The following is a 21,301-nucleotide window of genomic DNA, read 5'->3' as shown; positions in this document are numbered from 1 at the left end:
ATTTCAAAAACATGGAAAATCTTAACAGCTCCAAACTTTTGAAAGGTAGTGTATAAACATAATAATATAAATCAAAATATATTATATGTATTATTCATTTGTTCTGTTAAAATAAAAAAACTGTAATGGTTCTTCTCAAGTAAATTAATCTTGTTTTAAGAGGTGTGGATTTTTAGAATGATTTTACCCAGAATCAAAACATCCCACTCTTAAATACGGAAAGATTTATGTGCTGAGGTCTCTATGTGCCAGTTATTCTAATATTTTTTAAACCAAATGAATGGAGGCAATAGATAAACATTGAGCTGGATCTGAATCCCAGACATCCCCGACTATGCTACTGCTCAATGAGCCTCTGTGTCTGTGTGTGTGTGTGTGTGCGCGTGCGCGTGCGCGTGCGTGCGTGTGTGTGAGCGTGTGTGTGTGAGCATGTGTGTGTGAGCATTTGTGTGTGAGCATTTGTGCTTGTATATTCTTGCCACTGCATGTGACGTGTCTGACGCGTCTCTGTGTGCACACTCTGGTGTGTGAATATGCACACGAGTATAGTTTGTGTGTTCTAGCGTTCAGACACCCGCTAAGCACTCCACTAGGACCTCCACACAGTGACTCTCCTTCACAAAAGCCATTTGACGTGGACCCAGCCCAGTTCAGGAAGCCCAACCTAACAGCCTCCAAAAAAAACCCCACCTGACCAAGCGCAAGCCTGCCGTTTGAACACTGAAACCTCTCATTCACCTCTCTCCGTATACATCCACTGATTCCTCACCAACCACAAATAACCTTTAATGATGTCATCATTTGCTACACATCACTGTCTTCTGCATATAATGAGTGGACGATTATTAGTCATTTTTTAATTTTAGCTGTTATAAACGTTAGCAAATACCGCATGCATCGCTGAGCTAACAACAGCTCTGTGTGTTTTCCAGAACAAACTAGTCTTTTCCTCCCATTAAAAGGAACCATAGAGTGGACTTGCACTGTTGGGCATCCACTGCAGTACTATTACAGTTTCCTGTAACAACCAGGCTAAAAAAAAACACTCATTTACAGCTTCCCCTGAACAGTTTTACTGAACCATATACTGTGGTCTTTTTCCTTAATATAAATATTGGAAAATCTATGTAATGTCCTTGCACTGTTGAATAACGGGTGGGTCTCCATCTAATCCAAACAACTGTGGCACTCCTCTGCTTTGTTAAACCCAAACAAGTGCTTCAAGCTCAGTCAATTACACTGGCTTTGGTGAGGAAGGAGGTGTTGCTGGACCACCGCATCCATAGTTTTTTTTTTTTTCTCCACTCCTTTGTTATCCCTGTCACTCCGGCTGCAAGGAGCTTAATGGATTTTAGTCTGCTCTTCCACCTCAGTGATATTTGTCAGTGAGTCTGCATGTTCACGCTGCATGATTGCAAAACCACTTAATTATGGGATTACGAGAGACTAACCTGTTTGCAACAAGCCTGCTCCGCTGTCACCAACATCGAAGTGTTTCTGTATGTCAAGAAGGACACCTAAAAAAACAGAGACAGGGAGAGATTAGAATTTGTGCACTGATGTAAATTTGAGTTGAGTAGAGCATTTGAGTCTCTTTTTGGAGAAATAATTACCGAATGAACTTTCGGGCATCTTTTGTGCTAAGCAATTTAAAGAATTAAAAATATTGACAGGTGTTTCTCAATACATTTTCATGTGATCCTCAAAAACAGAACAATCATAGGCTTATGGATGAACACACTCACTTCTACTCTGGGCTGTTTGAGGTGTAATATTTCATCAAAATTAGGGATGCTCTGATATTACAGGCCATAACGATAAGCTGATAATTCCTTTCAAGTTAATAGTGGCAATAAATAGCCAAAATGAAACTTCAATGCTATTTTACATAAATGAAAAATAAACCACTGAAAAAACCCCAGCTGAGGTGCATCTAAACATTAAAAATGTACAGTACGCAAAAATGGATATTAATTTTGACATTTGATAAAGATTATATTAAATATAAATATAAATCTAATAAAATATTAGAAAATAGAAATATATAAGAAAATAAAAACGAACATATATTCTAATATCGAATAAAAGATAAATAAAATATGCTCTAATATAAAATAAAAATGAAATGTCCTGTTGAAGCGTAACAAAGGCATGTCCTCAGAATAAAAAAAGACAAGAGAACGAAAGAGTGTGAATGAGTTGCAGACAGTAAAGAAAGAGACACTGGCTGCACTGGAATGCGAGCAGGTGCCGTGACTCGTGTGACAGGAATGTTACATATGTCACTATGTGAGGACAAGCCTGCACCTGCCAAAGTGCTCCTTCTCAGTACGTCTTTGCTACAACGTGCCAGTGACAAGTCAAAACGGGTGGCGACGGGAAACCGCGAAGTGATCGAGACGAAACTCGAAGATGACTAAAGCCACCACAGCAACAGAAACAAATAGCTATTTTTATTTCTCACAGCCACTCCTGTGTTATGTGTAGTGTTTGTAAGACCTCAAAAAGCATGACGTAATTATCCAGGCAGCGCTGAGAAGATAATTAAGAGACGCTTCTACAGCATTGGGTGTTTGATCTGGGTGCGTGTGAATCGCGGGAAGCCGGTGAAGCGGATGTCTTTCTCTTTGCCTCTGTTCGTACAAGACTGTTCAGTGACTTAGAAAGATGTAACTTCAGAGATAACGTCAAGGATGTTGGATCTCTATCGCTCTTGTCTAATTTCATTGGCTGTCAGTCACAGACCCTGTTTACAGCCTACCCTGCATTTAGAAGTGTCTGAATGCTGTGAGCTTTTCACAAATGGAAGATCAAAGCATATGTCTGAGTTAGACACTTAAAGAGCTCTTTTTTACTTTAAAGCGATCAGAAAGAAGGAATGTGGAGATGAGAGACTGATGATTTGAAGGCAGCAACACGAAAGCTGCAATTACACTAAAAAGGGAGTTATGCCCTGATCAAGAGCCCTTTAGATTCCTGGCCAACACACACATAACTACAGCAATAAACCATAGAGCAACATGATATTGTCAGATTAAACATTTTTACTATTGAATTGATTGAAATCATTAGTTGTTGAGATTTAGATAACCTTTGTCATCATGTAACGCTCACTCAAAAAACGAATAATTTAATAACAGGGGTTAGTGGGTTTATGGAAAGCTAATAATTAATTAAAGCATATAAAAATATAAAATTAAAATTAAGAAATCATTAAAAAAAACACTGAATTAAATGAATTGACATAAGATAACCACGAACATGCAAATGTGTTGTTAAATGATTGAGATTCCTAAATCTTTTTTTATATCTATTATGAACAATAAATTCCTGTCTTGCTTCTTTTCAGTTCCTAGCAAAACATCTTGATTTAGCAGATATGGGAAGCCCGGGCTCATTGGAAAAATGAAAAATGTCCCCTTTGGCAACATTTCTGCAAAAGTCTATTGCGTTGCTTCTTGCATATTTTGCGGCACTTTCCAGTGTCCAAAATCTCCAGTGACTGGCACTAAAAGTATGTTAGTTTTTTTTTTGTGGTCATATTAGGTCATTTTTATCATTTTATAAAGGGGGTTGACGTCATGATTGACAGCTGAGATTGACGACGTCTCTGAGCAAAGTAGTCACTGAATTAGCAACTTTTTCTGGATTTTCGTGAGGAAATTGGAGTTTTAACTTTAATTTCTACATTTCCATAGCTGTTTATTTCACACCGACATAATGAGTTGTTAAGCAGTAAACTGTACTAACCGATTCTGCGGGAGTGTGGGCGGGGCCTTGATACCGCGGCTCCACTTCAAGCTCACTACTGCGCAGGGTCCCGAATTGGCCCAATATGTCAGCGCCATATTGGGACATTGGCGGCTTCATTTTTCTATAATGGAAGAGAGTGAAGGTGCGTCGTCCATCTTTTTTACAGTCTATGGTTTGCTACGTCAGTTTGCTAAAGCCATAGATTTGGATCAGGTTATGTGATTCAAATGTATTAGTGTACAAATCATGCATATGGTAAAAGTGTTTTGAGTCCATAACATATTGTGCAAGGAACTGTGTGAAATTAAGTTTTATTAATGATAATTTGTGTGAAGAGTAATAAAAGTTGGTGTTCTAGTGTTAATCTCTAGTGGGAATTGTATGGATAGGCACGTTTTTGAAGTTTTGCAAAAAATATAGGAAGAGGCGCGCTTTTCCAGTGAGCCTAGTTTGGATACGGAGGCGTTGGCTTCCCCTGTCCTTCTCCATGCTCAGAAGCGGGTGGTCCCGCCCTCTTTCCATTAGTCTAATCTGAGGCGGTGTACTAATTACCTTGGTCACACTCCTCCGTTGCCCCCCCATCCCTCAATCCCTCCGTCTCTCCCTCTCCTCCCACTGGGACGGGGATCCCTGTGCCAGATGGTGCTGCGTTTCTCCTCTTTCAACCGAGACTGCACCTGCCCACCCTCACGCCTGCCAAAGACCTCAACCACCAAGCTCTTCCCACCAAAACTCCCACAGGCACAACTGATGCAAACTGATGACTTGTTTGAAAATATGATTGATTAAATTTGGGAAGTATGTCCTTATTTAACATTATAAAGGAAAGAATGGTAACTGGAAGAGACTGGTACTAGTAGGTCAGTGTGTGCACAACGTAACACTGAACTATTAGAGCAACTGTCATATTAGTGAATTATGTTCTGTGTTTGGCAGGCGAAACCGCCCGTGTGAGATTTGCCCTAAATTCTTCTCTCTCTATCTTCTCTTCTGGCTCTCGGATAAAGATACACGGCTCAGGGAAAACATGGCAACACCTTGAAACGTTTCAGAGAGAGCTGTCTTTAAGCATCTGAGGTGCAGCAGCTCTGACTTCATCTTGCATCATACTGTAAAACGGTAGGCAATGCCACACAAGGTGATGCAAATGCCCCAAATGGCACCAGTAGAATCATCAACCTTCTAGTGTCCGCCTTGATGCCGCCAGCCCTGAGGTGTTGCCATAGTAACACGGCAAGGGCGCACACACTGAGGAGGGAAAGGTCGGCTGGCAAGTGGTCAGATCAGACTGACTAAGATGGAAAAAGGAACACACATTTACGGTAATCTTGCTTAGCAAAACTTTATCTGAATCTTCTTACATGGAAAAGATCTGTCAGGTTTGGCTGATATAGGGTCACTTGCAATGCACTTTGATTTACTAAAATGTAGAAACTGCAACAGATACTAAGAGGCAAAAGAATGTTGTCCTGCCTGTTGATCTATTGCATGCAAAACACATCTCTGAAGAGCAACAGCCATTGAACAGAGTGTTACAGCATAACGCCACATAAGATTGGCTGATAATCATTTTTCAAAATAAAGAAATCTGATCATCTAAAATAAATAAACTTGTTTTACCTGATAACAGATAAATGTACTTATGGAGGCAGTTTTTTATTTGGGGACAAATTTGTCCTGACCAAACCTTCATTCGTGTGGGGACATCTGAGTGGAAAAAAAGGAAACGTTTTGAATTTATATAAGGCATGCCGCCATTTAAAGTATGTTTTACACTCCACCTATTCAAATGCACAAAGCATTAAATATTAGACAAGTTCCACAGAAGAATATTCTAACAGAATAACTAGTTCATTGTGCGTGCGTGCGTGCGTAATTAATAATTATATTCTACATTAATAATTTTGAAATATAATGTGTTGATGATAGAACGAATGATACTGCAGGGTAGATACTCTGTATGATGTAAGTTATTGTTATTTAACACTAGTTTAAAAGATAATTAATGCAAAAGCCCCTAATGCTCATTTTGCAAATTCCATTTAATATCAATGAAGTCATGGACTCATGGATTAGAAATTAAATAAATGAAACCCACTAATTCAAATTCAAATAAACAACTGCTCACAAATCACACAGTAAAACTGCAATGCAAACAGATTGTGGTGTGAGAAAGAGCGTCTTTTGTTTTCTAGCACACTAGTTTCATTATCCCAAATGCTAATTAAACATTGACCCGTTCATGTAGGTCTCCATCTTATCAGCTGATTGGTGCAGTGAAATGGCGATATGCTAATGTTGATGCTATTGCGTAAGATGCAGTGCATATGAATGCTCCTTTTTGGTATAATGCTTTCATAGTGATGTCCCCAGGAGACCCATTGGACATTGACCAGTGGACTGACCAATAGCATGTTTGAAGAAAGCTCGGTGGATGAGGATGAGCAAATCAGTTCTGTTAATGTGTCTAGTGCTATTTCAAATCTCAGGGGAGTTCATTCAAGTGAAGCTGTTTAATGGATCCTGGAAGCTGAAGCTCCTGCATTTGATTTACACAAACCGTGTGATGCTATCTTTGACATACATTGTTTGGACCCACTTTTATCTGATCTGATAAGAGGAAGCCAGCCTGTGAGTTTAAGTGCTTGTTTGGGTAGAGTGTGTTCTTAAAGAGTATGAGCTCATCTAAGCCAAGAAAGACCAAGAGGTCTGAGTTTTGATAACTAACCTTCTCTGAGATGAACTGGCGATATGCCAACACATTTTTGAGTGTGTGAGACACAGTCTATATAAAGCATCCATTCATTTGAACAGGAAGTGGTTTACCGGCTGAAATTCCAATACGGTCAAATCCTGAAACTCAAACATCACCTATTCATCTGTCAGAGGCTTTGACAATGGCAAACATTTTTCTCAGAATCTAGACACTAAAACTCATTAAGGTGGGGATTCTGCATTAATAAACACAACACATGTTCTTATTTTTGCACACAGGCGCGTCACCGTATATAGACCCAGAGGACAGTCTGGCCGTCTGGGGAGAGAGAACGAAAGCGAGGATCATTGAGTGGTAGGACAGACCTCATTTTACAATCCCCAAAAGAGAGACGATAGACCTGAGCAACCCCCGGTGCTATTTCAGGGCTAGGAGAAGTAGGTTAGGATAAAGGCATAGCAACAGAGGCTGGCCGTCCTATATACTGTAACTGAGAAGATGACGATAGGTGAGAAGAAAGGCAACTGGAAGGAAAGCAAAGCTTGGTATATTCAGAACTCTGTGGGGAGATTTTATTGAGAATGAACCGCGTCTGCTGTAGCGTTGTTTACTTGCACACTCCACCACTGCAATCCACATACCTGAGACAGGTTTTTAAAATGCATTCACATCACATTTGTATTATGCCAAGTTATAACGTTCTTCTCCATTATTTGGTGCCATGAACTGGTGCCATGATCAACATAAATGTACACAATCTTTTAAATTAAATGTAGTTTAGCAAAAAGCTAATTACACCAGACACAGTGACGACTTTTAGTAAGTAATGGTCAATCTATAGTAAGACATAAATATGTATTCCTGTGGTTCAAACAGAAAAGCATTGCGCAACCAATGCCAAGGTCATGGGTTTGAGGGAATGCATGAACTGATTAAATTACTTGAATGCAATGCAAGTCATTTTGGTTAAAAGCATCTGCCAAATGCATAATGCATGTCAATTTACATAAAAAAATATGTAAATTTTGGATGGTTAGTAAATAAGTCACAGGGTTTTGCACTGCAGTACTGTATTTAAAAGTGGCAATCATTTCGAATTAATTGAGCGTCTGATGGCACCGTTTGCATGTGCGTGTTGTTTTAGCGCAGGTTAACTAAAGAAATTATGCAAATTATCAAATCCAAAGGACAATGCATATTATCCTCCATCATTTGATCACTATTTGATGATTTACTGCTGCCATGGTCAATAGATACAATAGATACACAAAACATCTCCTTTAAATGAAATGCAGTTTAATACAATGCAAGAAAATAGTAAAATTTGCCTCTGTGTGTGTGTGTGTGTGGTAGGTGAAACTGCAGTACAAATGTACATTTCCATATCCTGTGTAATGCTACTCTTTGCGGTAAGAGAATGTTTCCTCTCTGCTCTGTTCTCTCCCTCATTCTTTTCATTCTACCAAACCACTGGTACACTGTTCGGCTGCTGACACATCCTGAAGCTCTCTTCCTCCTGTTTTCTTTTCCTCCTTTCCCATCCCCTTCTCTGCTTCTCTCATCAGCTAGGGGTGATCCTTCTTAAAGTGTCACAGGAATCGATGTAACAACACCTTAGCTCGCAGAAGTTACACATGCGAAAGCGAGAAAAAGACTGTTCCCATGTTAACCCTTCCCAGCTTCTCTGCAAAATTTCTGCCCTCTTACACCGAGCCAAACCTTTGAGAGTGCAGAGGCAGGGTAAGAGCTGACCACAAATATGCTCGTCTTTTCTTGGTGAGCTCCATGACCACCGGGTCCATCGATATCCCGCAAAGCAACGGATGCTTTTTCCATTCAGCCTTTTAACCACCACACAGTCCGTATAAACACAATGCAGATGTCAGAGGAGCGGGGGTGTGTTTTAGCGGGCGTTTGCGGGTGTGGGTGTTTTGGAATTCCCTCACCATTTTATCCCAGTAGTTCCTCATTACTGCCTCACCCTCAGGCGGGCTGCCAGCGCTGCTTGTCAGAGTATCATGGTGTACACTGCACTGCAGATCTGAGACTGGTTTTAAGGTGTGTGTGTGTGTGTGTGTGTGTGTGTGTGTGTCTGTGTGTGTGCATAAAGAAATGGAATGATGTATGAATATGCAATCGAAAATGCACAGAAAATGTATATCTAATAACCCCAGACACATTCCCTGTGTACCCAAATTCTTGCCTGGAGAGTGTAAATAAACTGTGCACTGCAAGGCTTCTTCACCAAAACACAGATATTCTAGACTGCATCGCTTGCTTTTAAATATTGCATAAAAATATTGCTCGTCCGGAGATGCTATGCAGAAACAGCCTAGTATTTGGGCATTAATAATTCATAAGAGAATTATCCTCTGGAGTGTGAGCCCATGTGTCAGACGTATAGATGTGCAGTGGTCAGAATCCAATGGAGCGCAGAAAAATCCCCAGGCTGCCCGATTCCCCCTTAGATCCTCAACATCACTGTCGGAGTGCGTACGGTCAGTGGTAGAAGATAAATATCAGTACACTTACTCCTTACACACTGGTGCAGAACTAGAGTGGTTTTGCAGTTTAAACATCAAAGACAGACACTGAGAGATGCGTGAGTAAAGATGTTTAGCAACAGTACATTCGCAGTAATGTTAACTATACATTTATATAGATGATATTTCACACAGAGGCTTTAAATGAGCTGCTTGTTTCATTAAATGAGCAAATTTGTGGATCACATTTAGTGCAATTACGGCCACCCTTATTAAACAGCCTGATCTTATACCATCCTGTTGGATGCTAGTGTTAACTGCCAACCAGAAGCTTCAATTACCTTCCCTTCTCTCAGATTCTAATAAAAAAAGTTTTCTTTCCTGTGTTGACGTATTTCCAAGTGAATCGAGATTTGGGATGGTGATTTTTGTTACAGTAACAGCCATGAATATTATTAGCTATTTGCTAGTAATTTGCAAGTGGTATTACGTGAATATACTGAACTCTTTAAATGTGTTAGCAGTACACCAGCATACACTACTAATTAAAGGTTTGGGGTCAGTAAGATTTTATTTTCTTCTTTTTTTTTTATTAATACTTGTATTCAGTAAGAATTCATTAAATTGATCAAAAGTGAGAAACAGTAAATAAATTTGTAATGCTATAAAAATGTCTATTTTTTTTTTACTTTTATTCATCAAATGTTTTCATGGTTTCCACAAAAATATTGAGCAACACAACTGTTTTCAACATTGATAACAATAAGAAATGTTTCTTTAGGGAACTGTGAGTAATGGCTGCTGAAAATTAACCTTCGCCATCGCATTTGCCAAGTTATTAAAATAGAAAACAGCTATTTTAAATTATAATAATATTTTACAATATTCCAGTTTTACTGTATTTTTAATAAATAAATGAAGCCTTGGTGGCCAAGAGACTTCTTTCAAAAACATAAAAAAAGCCCAAACTTTTGAACAGTACATTCGCTAAGACCAACATCATCTGATGACGTAAAGCCATTAACTGGCTTAATGTTTTGCTGACTGACGTTAGACAAGCTTCATTTGTAGCCTAATCCTGATGCTTTGTTTTTATTTTTTTATTTTTACATAACACAGAAAGGGATTACTGTAATTATGAGGGCTTTTTGTTTTTTGCCTGTAACGAGATTTAATTTGGCTTTTCTCACTCGCTATGCCTCTTTGCTTATTCTCCTTTTCTTCTCTTTGTTCTGTAAGAGCTATGTAGGAGTGGGGTGGGTCTCCCCCAGGGGGGTGTCAACAGTGCCCGATTCTGTGAATAATAATTAGTCCTGAATAAAAGTGCTGAAGTGCTTGATTATCTTTCTTAATTACTGCAGATCCAATTCAAAGTGTATACCTATAGTGAAACATCATTAATTAGCCCATATCCCTCTGACAAACATGTTGAGATGGTAAACTGAATCTATTAACCAATGAAACATTTTATATTTAAAGCAGCATGCTAATCCAAAACATAGTACTTATTGATTTTTAAAGTTTGTGTCAATTAATTGTGTATAGGCACAAAAACAAAAATTCACCGTCTTTGGGCGAAACATCTTTGAAGCTCTTTGATTCAGAAAATGTCTAAGGAGAAGAGCTCAATCAATAAAGCTTCAAACGGCACAGCGAGCCAAGCCATTCTCAATGTACTAATAGACAGTGTTGAGCAACCTAGAGTGAAAGCTACCAGAGAGAAGAGAGTCAAGAGGTGTCACGAGACTGAGTAAATGAAAACTGGAGAAAAAAGAGGACGAGGGAGAAAAAGAGAGAGCTATATTGAATGGGGCATTTCAGCACACTTTGGCCTGTCGAGAGCTGGTCTTTCAAGCTCAATTTAGCATTAGGCTGTAGCCATACTGCTCTGTGTGAGTGGCCATGGGCTTCAGACAACTGACAGCTGAGGGTGATGAGTAGGAGAAATGTGTGTGTGAAAAAAAAGACATTTTCAGCCAGTTATAATGACCAATTGAGTGAAACCTACACACATAAATGTTTCACGGTTTTCTCTTTTGATTTATGCTGTACAGACCAGTTATAGCTATACTTTAAAGAAAATATGACTCTTTGCTACTTGCTAAGATTCTTCATCCAACTTAATACCAAAGGGTCAAAAGTGGATTCAGAAGAGATAGGGCATTCATAACCTTAGAGAACCCAACAGAGGACAGTAATAACTATAGCTATCTATCTATCTATCTATCTATCTATCTATCTATCTATCTATCTATCTATCTATCTATCTATCTATCTATCTATCTATCTATCTATCTATCTATAACTGAACTATAAATATAAAAGGCATTCTCAATTCAGTTCTGAATGTCGCATAACCCTGTGATGAACACATAGAAAGCATCAGAACATAGAAAGCATCAGAACATGTGGCATGTATTCAAAGGCTATAGTCTGTAATTGACTGTAGCCCCAGAAACCTCTATTCTATGCAATCAATACACAGACACACACCGATGCAATCACACACAGACCTCCTGGTCATTTTTATCTGTCCCAGTGTCTTTTATTACATCCATTTTCTTGCTATGCAAAGCACTATTTTCATCCACTCTCATTGAGAACAGCTGAGAGTCTCCAGCACAGTAATCCATCTCACTTTCTCCTTCATGAATTAGAGATAAATCTCATTTCTTCCTGGTATGGTTTAATGCAGAGCAGTGCAGGACACTTTCAAGATACAGTGTGTCTTAGATTTGTATTTTATCCTGCAGGCAAATAAAAAATGGACCACCAAAATGTTCCACCATGAGGAACATTAAAGAAATTAAAAGGGTATGAGAGCCATAAAGAAGTGTTTTAAGCAGTTTAAATCTAGATGCTTTGTATTGATTTTGTTTTGACAAGCACCTTTCTGTGTCATGGGCTGGTGACTGGTAACTATAGATCGCAGGTAACTGTGGGAAAACAAAACGATCACATCACTGGAATTCCAGCTCTACCTCCACATTCCACAGCAGTGAGGTGGAGACACACACCTCACACACACACACATAGGACTACATGGGTATTTTAGGCGTTAGTTATAGGTAATTATTATGTTCTGGTGTGGCTAAATAACTCAAGCTATTGTGCTAACCTGGTAAGAATGCCAAATTAATCCTTAAAGGAAACTATGGTCTTCAATGTCTCATACAGCAAGTGGCAGCAGGCCCCGGGGTTTCCTATCACCAGTCTATCCCTGCGTACTGTACAGCATACATAAAGGCATTCTTGTCTCCATATTATACAAGGGGTTAGTTTTAGGACTGATGAATGGCTCTGAGAAATGAATGAGTCTATTTAAAGAATCACTGGAATTTAAACAGGTACAGGGTAGGACGCTGATATGTGACAGTCACCCTAATGATTTGAGAAAACACAGCCTGTTTCTCTGTGCATTCCTGAGCCTATATGGGCATCTACACATCACACACACTGAAACACCAGGGCAAGATTTCACGCTGAGGTGAAAGTGTTTCTGCCATGTAATGTGTCGGGGTGACAATCAAAGCCATATGTTCTCAAGTATAAATAGATGGCATACAATTACACAGGTATACACATACAACATAGATCTGCTTAATTGCAAGCTTTGGAAAAATGCTGCAAATAATGGCTTGATGAGATGATATTTCAGTAGGCCTGAACTTTCATCCCTGCATTAATAGAGATATCACAAAACAGACAGACAGACAGAGGTCTAAACCCCGATTTACCTACAGACACTGACACTGTGGCACACTGTGTAGTCACACACATACACCCTTAGGCTGTAATCTGGGAAATATATGTTGCATAACACCAGTGGCTGACTATTTACTCAATCACTATTGAATAGATGGAAAGATGACATATTGTCCTCCTTAATAAGTAATAAGCAAATACTTGCAGTAAAGTACAGTTTAAATATTTGTCCTGGCAATATAAAGCGCTTCCGAAGGCTTACTTTACGGACAAAGCTAAACTTCAGTGGAGTAGTTTACCCTACTGACCCTTCTTTTTGATTTGATTTTGGTCAGTATTTACTCAGACGTCTTATCTAAAAACAGAAAAGATTATCAGCCTAATCGATGAATATCATCCACCCTCATATAACTAGAACAACTACTTAAATCATACATGATTTTAGGAAAATTAATTCATCATCTGAGATTCTGGTATCTCAGTTATGCTGCAGCCAGCACCTATGGGGATTAGCAATGCTTTCAGAATGATTTAGCCACTGTTATGTTGCATCCAGAAACATTAAGGGTCACTGGGATTGCCCCTCTCTGTGTGTATATATGGAAGACAGGGTTTTGTGTTTGCTATTAAAAATAAAATAAAAAAAACTCATCACTTAATGGAAAATGAATGAAAAATGCTACAGTATGTAAAACATAAAAAATTGTCAATTTATATTAGATTTGGTGGTACTACCGTTTACTACCGTTCAAAATATAAGGAAAACCTTTTTTTTTTTCTCATCAATGCAATCTATTTGTCAACTCTGAATTTTCAGCATTACCCCAGTCTTCAGTCTACTCCTATTATAGTTGTTGTGATCATTGTGTGCTCCGTAATATTTTTGTGGCAACCATGATACATTTTTTTTTTTTTTTTTTGATGAATAGAAAGTTCAGAAAAACAACACTTTACTGTTACTTTTAAACAAATTAATGCATATTATCTGAATAAAAGCAACAAAGGCATAAATATATATATATATAGAGGACAAACTTTTGAACAGTTGTTTTCATGTAATTTTACTGTAAAATACTGTAAAAATAAATACAAATGTAAAAGAAATAAAAGGGTTGAATGAAAATCTGTATTATATGTACTATATTTCATGCATTTCATATTTCATGTATGCACTTTTACTGTAAAATAATTATAAATTATGCAGGCTCTTATATGATTATAGCATTATATAAAAGCTTCTGCTAAATGTTTATATTGTTTACTTTCTGTCCCTGTTTGGACATTTGTAGTCATCATGGGTCAGAGGTCCAGCCTAAGGATATCTCCCACACTCATATTAATACATTCTGAATGATGTTGGTCTAATACACAGTGACATACCTGAGACTTCCAATCTCACAGGTGCGCTCCCCCCTCAGGCACCCCTCCCCCGCTTCCTCCACCCTTCTCTACAGCTGTCTGTCAAACTCTCCGCCCTTAATCTCTTAGACACACTCGATCAAAAAGACACATGTTGAGGCTGAGAATCACAGTGAATCCCTTTTTTAAACAGACAAACACCCACACATAGTGCGCATCTGTTTGGATCCGCAATGAGCTAAATATGGGCCACCAATTATATTAACAGGGTCAATGCCATTTAAACAAGCACGTCAGCCGTCTCTCTGGTGGAAAAACATAACAAACGCTGTGCCTTGTTTGGATCGTCCACGCTACATTAAATGAACATCACATGGGCTAAATGAAAGACAAGCCCGTTAAAAAATAAACCGAACAAATCGCATCCCGATTCTCAGAGGCTGTTAGCGGACATGATTGTGTCAGTGTTTATTTTGAGAGTCACCAGGCCGCCCAATACAGCGTCTCCGGAGCAAGATGAGAATTTGTCCCGCTGAACACCACTCGTGTCTATATATATTATACACTGACCTTATTGTTGGGGTCAGATAGGCGGTCATGGTTGTGTGTTCTTTATAAGGAAACAGCTGAGGCAGATGAATGAAAATAAACGATACAGGAACGCTGGAAGTTCTTTTCACTCACTTTTTTGCCCAACTTTTAGGGCTAGATCAGGCTTAAGGAGCCAAGCTGTCTTTAGGGAAGTAGCGGCTGACACAGAAATGGCTTTTAGAGCTTGTGAAATAAATGCCGTGACCACATGAAAAGCACTGTCGAAAGGAGGAAGAAAGGCTGCTGTCTAATTCCAGCCACTGCTATCACAGGCAGCACATACTGTACATCAGCAAAATACAACCCCTCAAAAACACACACACATGCCAAGAAGGGACCTAAATATGAGAGAACTTTGATATGAACAAAATTTGTTCAATTAAAAGCAAACACCCTGAGTACATTAAAGTATGCCAATCGTATCTCAAACACTAATGTATATTGTACTGCACGGTTATGGAGCATATTAAATAATCTGTGCCTCCATCAATACACTTTAGCATTAAGAGCTAAACTTGTAATCGTCTTTTAATGAGTTTACTTTAATGGATTTATATTTCAGGTTTGAGAAAGTCATCAGAAGTAAACACAACAGCTCTATAACTGCTTCTACGATGAACAATTACAGTGCATATGAAAATCAACTTTGGGAGAAATGGAAGCCATTTGTTCTTCATGAGGGTTTCAGAAGAGCGAGAAAAGCTTATAAACTCAATTACTGAGAGTTTTTCATTACTTTCATGTTTTTGTTGTTGAACGTCCTTTAATACAAACACAGTAAAAACAAGTGAGAGAAAAGGAGAGAGACGACTGCCAAGCCTAAAGTGATTGAGCCAACCTCAAAGTTTCATTTTCAACACAGACATCCAATTTGCTGCAAGTATATTTAAAATGCACCGCCGTGATACTTACCCACATACTGTATATATATATATATATATGTAAAAGCTCCTTCACAAATAAACAGTTTTTCTGTGTCACATTTGCCTTCTTTTGTTTGGCTAACATTCTACTGTGACTTACAGCACTTTTACATAAGTAATTACCTTGGCTAAGCTAAAGGTAAACCTTATCAAAAGTTTTCAGCTAACAAAGCCCACGGAGAGGAATTGTAAACCCCTTGTAAAATCTGTGTGGGAAAATATTTCGCCATCACACGAAATTCCGGATTGAGTCAATTACTATTAAAATTGGATTTCACCTGCGAAAATTTGCTGAATAACGGTAAATGTGACTGCACCTTTGTGCAAACGCCCCTAAACACTTCCATGATAAACGGCTTCCTTATGAGCGATTAGTCAGGCCACTGACTAGTCAATTTAAATATATATATATGTAATTCTATCAAATAAATAAATAAACATAATAAAGATAAACATGTATTAGCACATACGCTGCACACAGTGTCATTACTGTATACAGTGCATGTGCTACGTGCTACTTCTGCGGACCTCCTTCAGTACAGCACACTGTTTTGTCACTGATAGGCCTTATCACACCTTCAACTCACACCATAAGGGGCACAAGTGGAAATGACAGTGTGCGGGTGTGTGTGTGTGTGTGTTTGTGTATGTATGTCTCACAAAAGGCACTGCCAAGGAGTGTGTCCAGGCAGAACTAGAGCTGAGCCAGCTAGACTGGACCATCTAGTGCAGAAGAGCAATGCAGCAAAACGTACAGTACTGTAGTCTCCACTTCCCCTCATAAACTGTGAGCCTGTGTATATCTGAATGTGCAGACATACCCATTTTCCCTCAAGGAGCTCCTCGGGCTGCTGGATTACCCGTCACACTTAATTAAGCACTTGTTTTGAGATTAAACATTCTCATACCTCAGATGCCTTTAGGAAAAAAATGCACCTTTCAGTATCCGCTGCACCTCATAATCCAGATTACCAGTCAAACTGCCTTCATTAGAGCAGGCGTCAGACCGGTGGCTCAACAGAGGATCTTAGATCAAATAATGTTAAGTGGCCTCAGTCTGTATACGTCCCTGTGGTATTCCCCGCGCCTCCTAATCCCTGTCTTAACCGTAATCTGTTGTTGAGCTCAGCCTGTCTGCTGGAGGGACTCTAGCCAGCCAGCCTCCCTGGGTCTGAGCCATCACAGCCAAACCACAAATTTAATCAAACTAAATGGTTCACAACCTCAGTCCCATCAATCTGATCTCTCTGTCCCACTGGAGGCTGTGTTGGAGACAGAAAGAGACGGATATAGATAGTGGACAACTATAATGGGCCAATAGGGAGGGAAAGACGTGGGCAAATCAGCCCCAACGTTGCAGAAATGCACCTCGGGCTAAACATAAAGAAGGATAAAGTCTCCTACGACTTTGACAAGCCAGATATGAGTTATAGCAGAGAGCCCAACCACCAAAAATATACAACACGAGCCTATAGTGATCATATTACACTCACACCTAACCACAATCCAAACTCGACACAGGTGATAAGCAGGTTTTTCCCAAAGATTCAGGACACATGCACTAGCATGGTTTTCTTCCTCTATGCTTCGTATTGTGCTCTGTGGTTCCTCATGAGGGATTGGTTGTCTCTCCTCTGCTGTAAAAACTGCACACCCACTAGTTTTGTTTAGGTGGAGAAAACAGCTAAATTAGAGCTTTTCTTTTCTCTTTCACACACAAGAATATCATCAATCAGTTAAACATAAGACCAACAAGGCCAAAATGATACACGCTGCTTTTTAGAGAATTAACATTTGGTTCTGGCTAACACTGATGAGAGACTTTGGTTGATAATAAAAGATTCCAAGACAACCACAGCCTGGAAGAAGGGCTTGTAAAAAGTGAAACTGGCAGTAATTGGATATGACTTCAATAGCAAAAAAAGTCAAATTAAGTGTTTTCACAGTGACGGTATTTATTAGACCCGAATATAGTCATTCGGACTGCATTCATTTGTATGTAAGACACTGACTGAGAATGTAATGTTAAGTTGTTCAGTTTTTCAAGCAATTGCTGCATGCACATTTGATTTCATTTTGTTTGTGTGTGAGAGTAAACTGCTGCACTAACTTAAGTGGGCACAGTTCGGTTTTCCATTTTTTACTACACCACTGCAAATGTTAAAGCATCATGGCTTAATGAATTTATTTTTAAATTATGGCAAAACATCTGTTTGCTTTTACAGGGATAGTTTACCCATAAACAAAAATGCTGTTATTCTTTTTCTTTTCTTTTTTTGAATTTTGAAAGTCAAAACAACATTGGACCCTGTGTTTCATTGTATGAACAAAAAACAGACTTTTTCTAATATATTCTTATGTGTTCTACGTTGAAAGTAAGTCATGCGGGTTTGGAACGACATGAGGGTGAATAAATGATGACAGAATTTTGTTTTGGGTGTACTATCTCTAATTTTCCCTCAGACACACAAACCCACAGGCACTCACACACTGCTGAACATCATTAATATGTGATCCCTGTGTCAGTCTGACTGCAGTACAAATGATTGAACAGCAGTGGTGAGGAGGTCTCTCAACCATGTGGATCATTCTCTCTCTCTCTCTCTCTCTCTCTCTCTCTCTCTCTCTCTCTCTCTCTCTCTCTCTCTCTCAGACACACATACTAAAGAGTGACCGTCGCCACTGCAGGATGGCTGCGTCAGATAGCTTCTCCTCTTTACCCATGAAGGGGGCTTCACCCTCACATACACTTCCCATAATGCATACTGAGGTGTAGAAGAGATCCGTGCTCAACTCAACAACATTCAGTCTGCTGCTGCAACACTCACAAACCAAACACATTTACAATACTCCTCTCCTGAGAATTGACAATTTTTGCTGCAATCTCACTGCAATCATCATCTCACACATTTCTTTATATATATTCTCACTTTCCTTCAATTCATTCATCTATAGCCTACTGTTCAGATGTTAAGAGGTTGATCAACTGTGTATGTTTCACATGAGCAGCTGTAGCCTATAACATGATAAAGAATCTATTTCACTGACAAAAGTGTGTATTTGTTACTCAATTGAGGAAAAACCGGATGGAATTTAGCTTACATAGATATTTTATCTATGGAAGAGGATGATAAATTTGTCTATTCAGGATAACCTTTGAGTGAAACTAGAATGATTTTAGAGATGGCGACTGCATGGCGAGATTAGATGAGATAGCCTATACTATACCCACGTAAACCCCTAGTTTTCATAATGTTATCACAGCTCGACTGTCTTATGTAATGTTGCCGAACCTCGAGCGCTACAAAACCGCCATGAGCCGATAACGTTTGAGATCGTGTTGCAGCTTTCTCCTTTCACGTCTTCTCACACTTCATCCCAATACTGACTGACGTCTTAAAATTGTTCGCGTACGTGATGTAACACGCGACCATCTGACAAAATAACGCACCTTTTACGTTTAGTCCTATATGAAAGGATGAGAGAATACTTTTCCCAAGCAGATCCTGCAACTGGAGACATCTCGGGCTTTGCTAAATAACTACATCCCCCCATTACAATAAAGTACATGCTGCAGAGGCGCGCCATTCAAGCATCTCGCGCTGTCAAAAGTATCTATGAAGCGCGCGCTGGAGGGAACGTGATGTTCAGCGCAGAAAGAAGACACTGCAACATCCCCATTTCAATTATGGAATCGTCGTAATGTAAAAATACTTTAAGCCTGATCTTTTCTTCTTCTTCTTACAATTAATAATTATTTGTAATGAGTAGGCTATGTCCAAGTAGGGCTGGCTATCCATGTTACACTAGGCTATAGGAGTTTAAAATTGAAATATTTCACAAACTTCACCTGATAATGAAGGAAGTGCTTTCTTAGTAGGCAACTTACATCATATCAATCAAAATCACAATGTCATATACTATAGCCTTCAGTTCGTACTTAAAGCAATGAGGGGAATGGGTTAAAGGAGTCGTATCCACTATTGACGGCTATAGGCTACTAAATCCCGCATTTCAGAAATCCCTAGCTAATAGCGCACTCTTGCCTTGTTCCAAATCTCTAATCGCTTATCATTAGTTATTCATGAAAATTACCCCTCTCAGAGTGCGCTGGAGCAAATGTCAGTTGACATGTCGCCTCAGATCGCCAAGTAGGCTACCCAAAAAAAAAAAAACCGAATTAATCCGCACTTTTTGAGGGATGATCAATTTGACAACAGAAAAACTAGTAGATTAAATCTGTTCTAGTTTCTATGGAAACGTGTCAGACCACGGCTGCGCTCTGCCTTTATTCCTGAATAACTTGATTCAAGGGCATCTTATGTGTGGCGCTAGTGAGGTTACTATTTATAAAACCATGGATATAAGATGTGTCCCTCGAGAAGTTTGCTCTAAATTACTTTGGACTGTAATATCCTCGAGTAAAGCGCTACTGCTTTAAATGAGGTCTGTGAATGTTTGTAGCGTATAGCTTGGACGCAGTGTCCATGAACTACATGTATAGGCTATTCATCAATTGGTAAATACGTTACGTGATTTGAATCACATTTTAAATTTACAGACAATGCAAATTAATAAACCTAATTTAATTAACCTCATACACTAATTATTGTGTGGAGTTTATAGCCTATGCACATTGTTATACTAGGCTATAGGCTATAGGGAGCCTATGTGTAGCCTAATACTGATTTGAAAAAAAGCTCATAATGATATTTACATTGTTATGAGATTTTGGATTATGTCTCATTTGCGAGACTTAAAGTCAGATTAGATTGATCTAAGATCATTCACAATAGTAATCAATATCATGTTAGAACAACGGGGTTAGCCTACCTTTTAGACTACAATCCGGCTGGTTTGATTAAATCAGTCTAAGAGCTGGAACCCGTTCAATAAAACTCAGCACGTGCACAGCGAGATAGAACCTACAAATGATCACTTGACTTATGTTAATGTTTACAATGTGATTTTCCTGGCCAGTGTGTTGAACTGAAACATTGTAAGTGAATCATTAAAACATACAAATGGTGACTATCGCTGTTGTTGCTCTCCTGATAAAACGAACATCTATAGCTACCAAGAAAATGCCGGTCTTACCTGCTACGGTGTATCTGTCCATGTAATTGAGCACATTTCCAAAACTCAGAATCCCGGCGGCAACAAGCGGAGTCCGGCATCGGAGTAATGCGGCACGGAATTTTTGCCCAGGTTTGCAGGGATGCAGATCTGTACTGGATTTAAGAGTGGGACTCATGCTTCCAGACAGCGTGTGCACCACATCCGAACTGCTGCACCCCTCTATTTCACATCCATCGCTCTCCACGCACATCTTCTGCAACGACAGATCCAGCGCAACCGATTGAACGATTTCTGAACAGAGACAGGACGATTATGACGGAATAGTGTTGCACCTTTGAGCGGAAAATGAAAAAAAAAAAAACCTGTTAATCGCTTAGAATAAAAATAATTGATTTGATTATTGCTCGCTGAGCTCGGTTCATGTCTGTACAGTGACAGGATTGAGCGCTCGGGAAGCGCTTTTCTCTCACTCTGTAGTGTAGCCTATGTGTGTGTGTGTGAGGGAGGCGTGGTTGCGCGTAAGCCCATCCCACTCCGAGCGAATGAAGGAGCAGTGTGAGCGGAATGCTCATGTGAGAGAGGAGATTTTAGCAGTGACAGAACAGCGCACCCAGGGCGCTCGTGCAAAGTTGCTTTGTCTCTGTAAAATAATTATTCGAATAAACTCAACTGAAGTGAAACGTCCTCTAAAG

The 21,301-nt window shown here is 39.3% G+C and overlaps 1 protein-coding gene across 2 annotated transcripts in view; it reads right to left on the bottom strand.

Annotated features, from left to right (window-relative positions):
* Positions 1-21,078, bottom strand: part of spns2 (SPNS lysolipid transporter 2, sphingosine-1-phosphate) — a 75,661-nt gene extending 54,583 nt beyond the window's left edge. For both annotated transcript variants that reach the window (XM_056244673.1, XM_056244681.1), the window contains exons 1-2: positions 20,628-21,078; positions 1,452-1,517 (exon numbers count right to left, since the gene is read on the bottom strand). In XM_056244673.1, coding sequence (XP_056100648.1) covers positions 1,452-1,517; positions 20,628-20,859 — 298 coding nt within the window. In that variant the 5' untranslated portion in view covers positions 20,860-21,078. The remainder of the gene's footprint in view (positions 1-1,451; positions 1,518-20,627) is intronic.
* Between the last annotated feature and the right edge of the window lie 223 nt (positions 21,079-21,301).

This window comes from Rhinichthys klamathensis, unplaced genomic scaffold (assembly GCF_029890125.1).
Source record: "Rhinichthys klamathensis goyatoka isolate OS25496 unplaced genomic scaffold, OSU_Roscu_1.1 h1tg000028l_1, whole genome shotgun sequence".
Classification (NCBI taxonomy): domain Eukaryota; kingdom Metazoa; phylum Chordata; class Actinopteri; order Cypriniformes; family Leuciscidae; genus Rhinichthys; species Rhinichthys klamathensis.
Note: the sequence above shows the minus strand (reverse complement) of the source record. Positions and strands in the feature narration are given on the sequence as shown.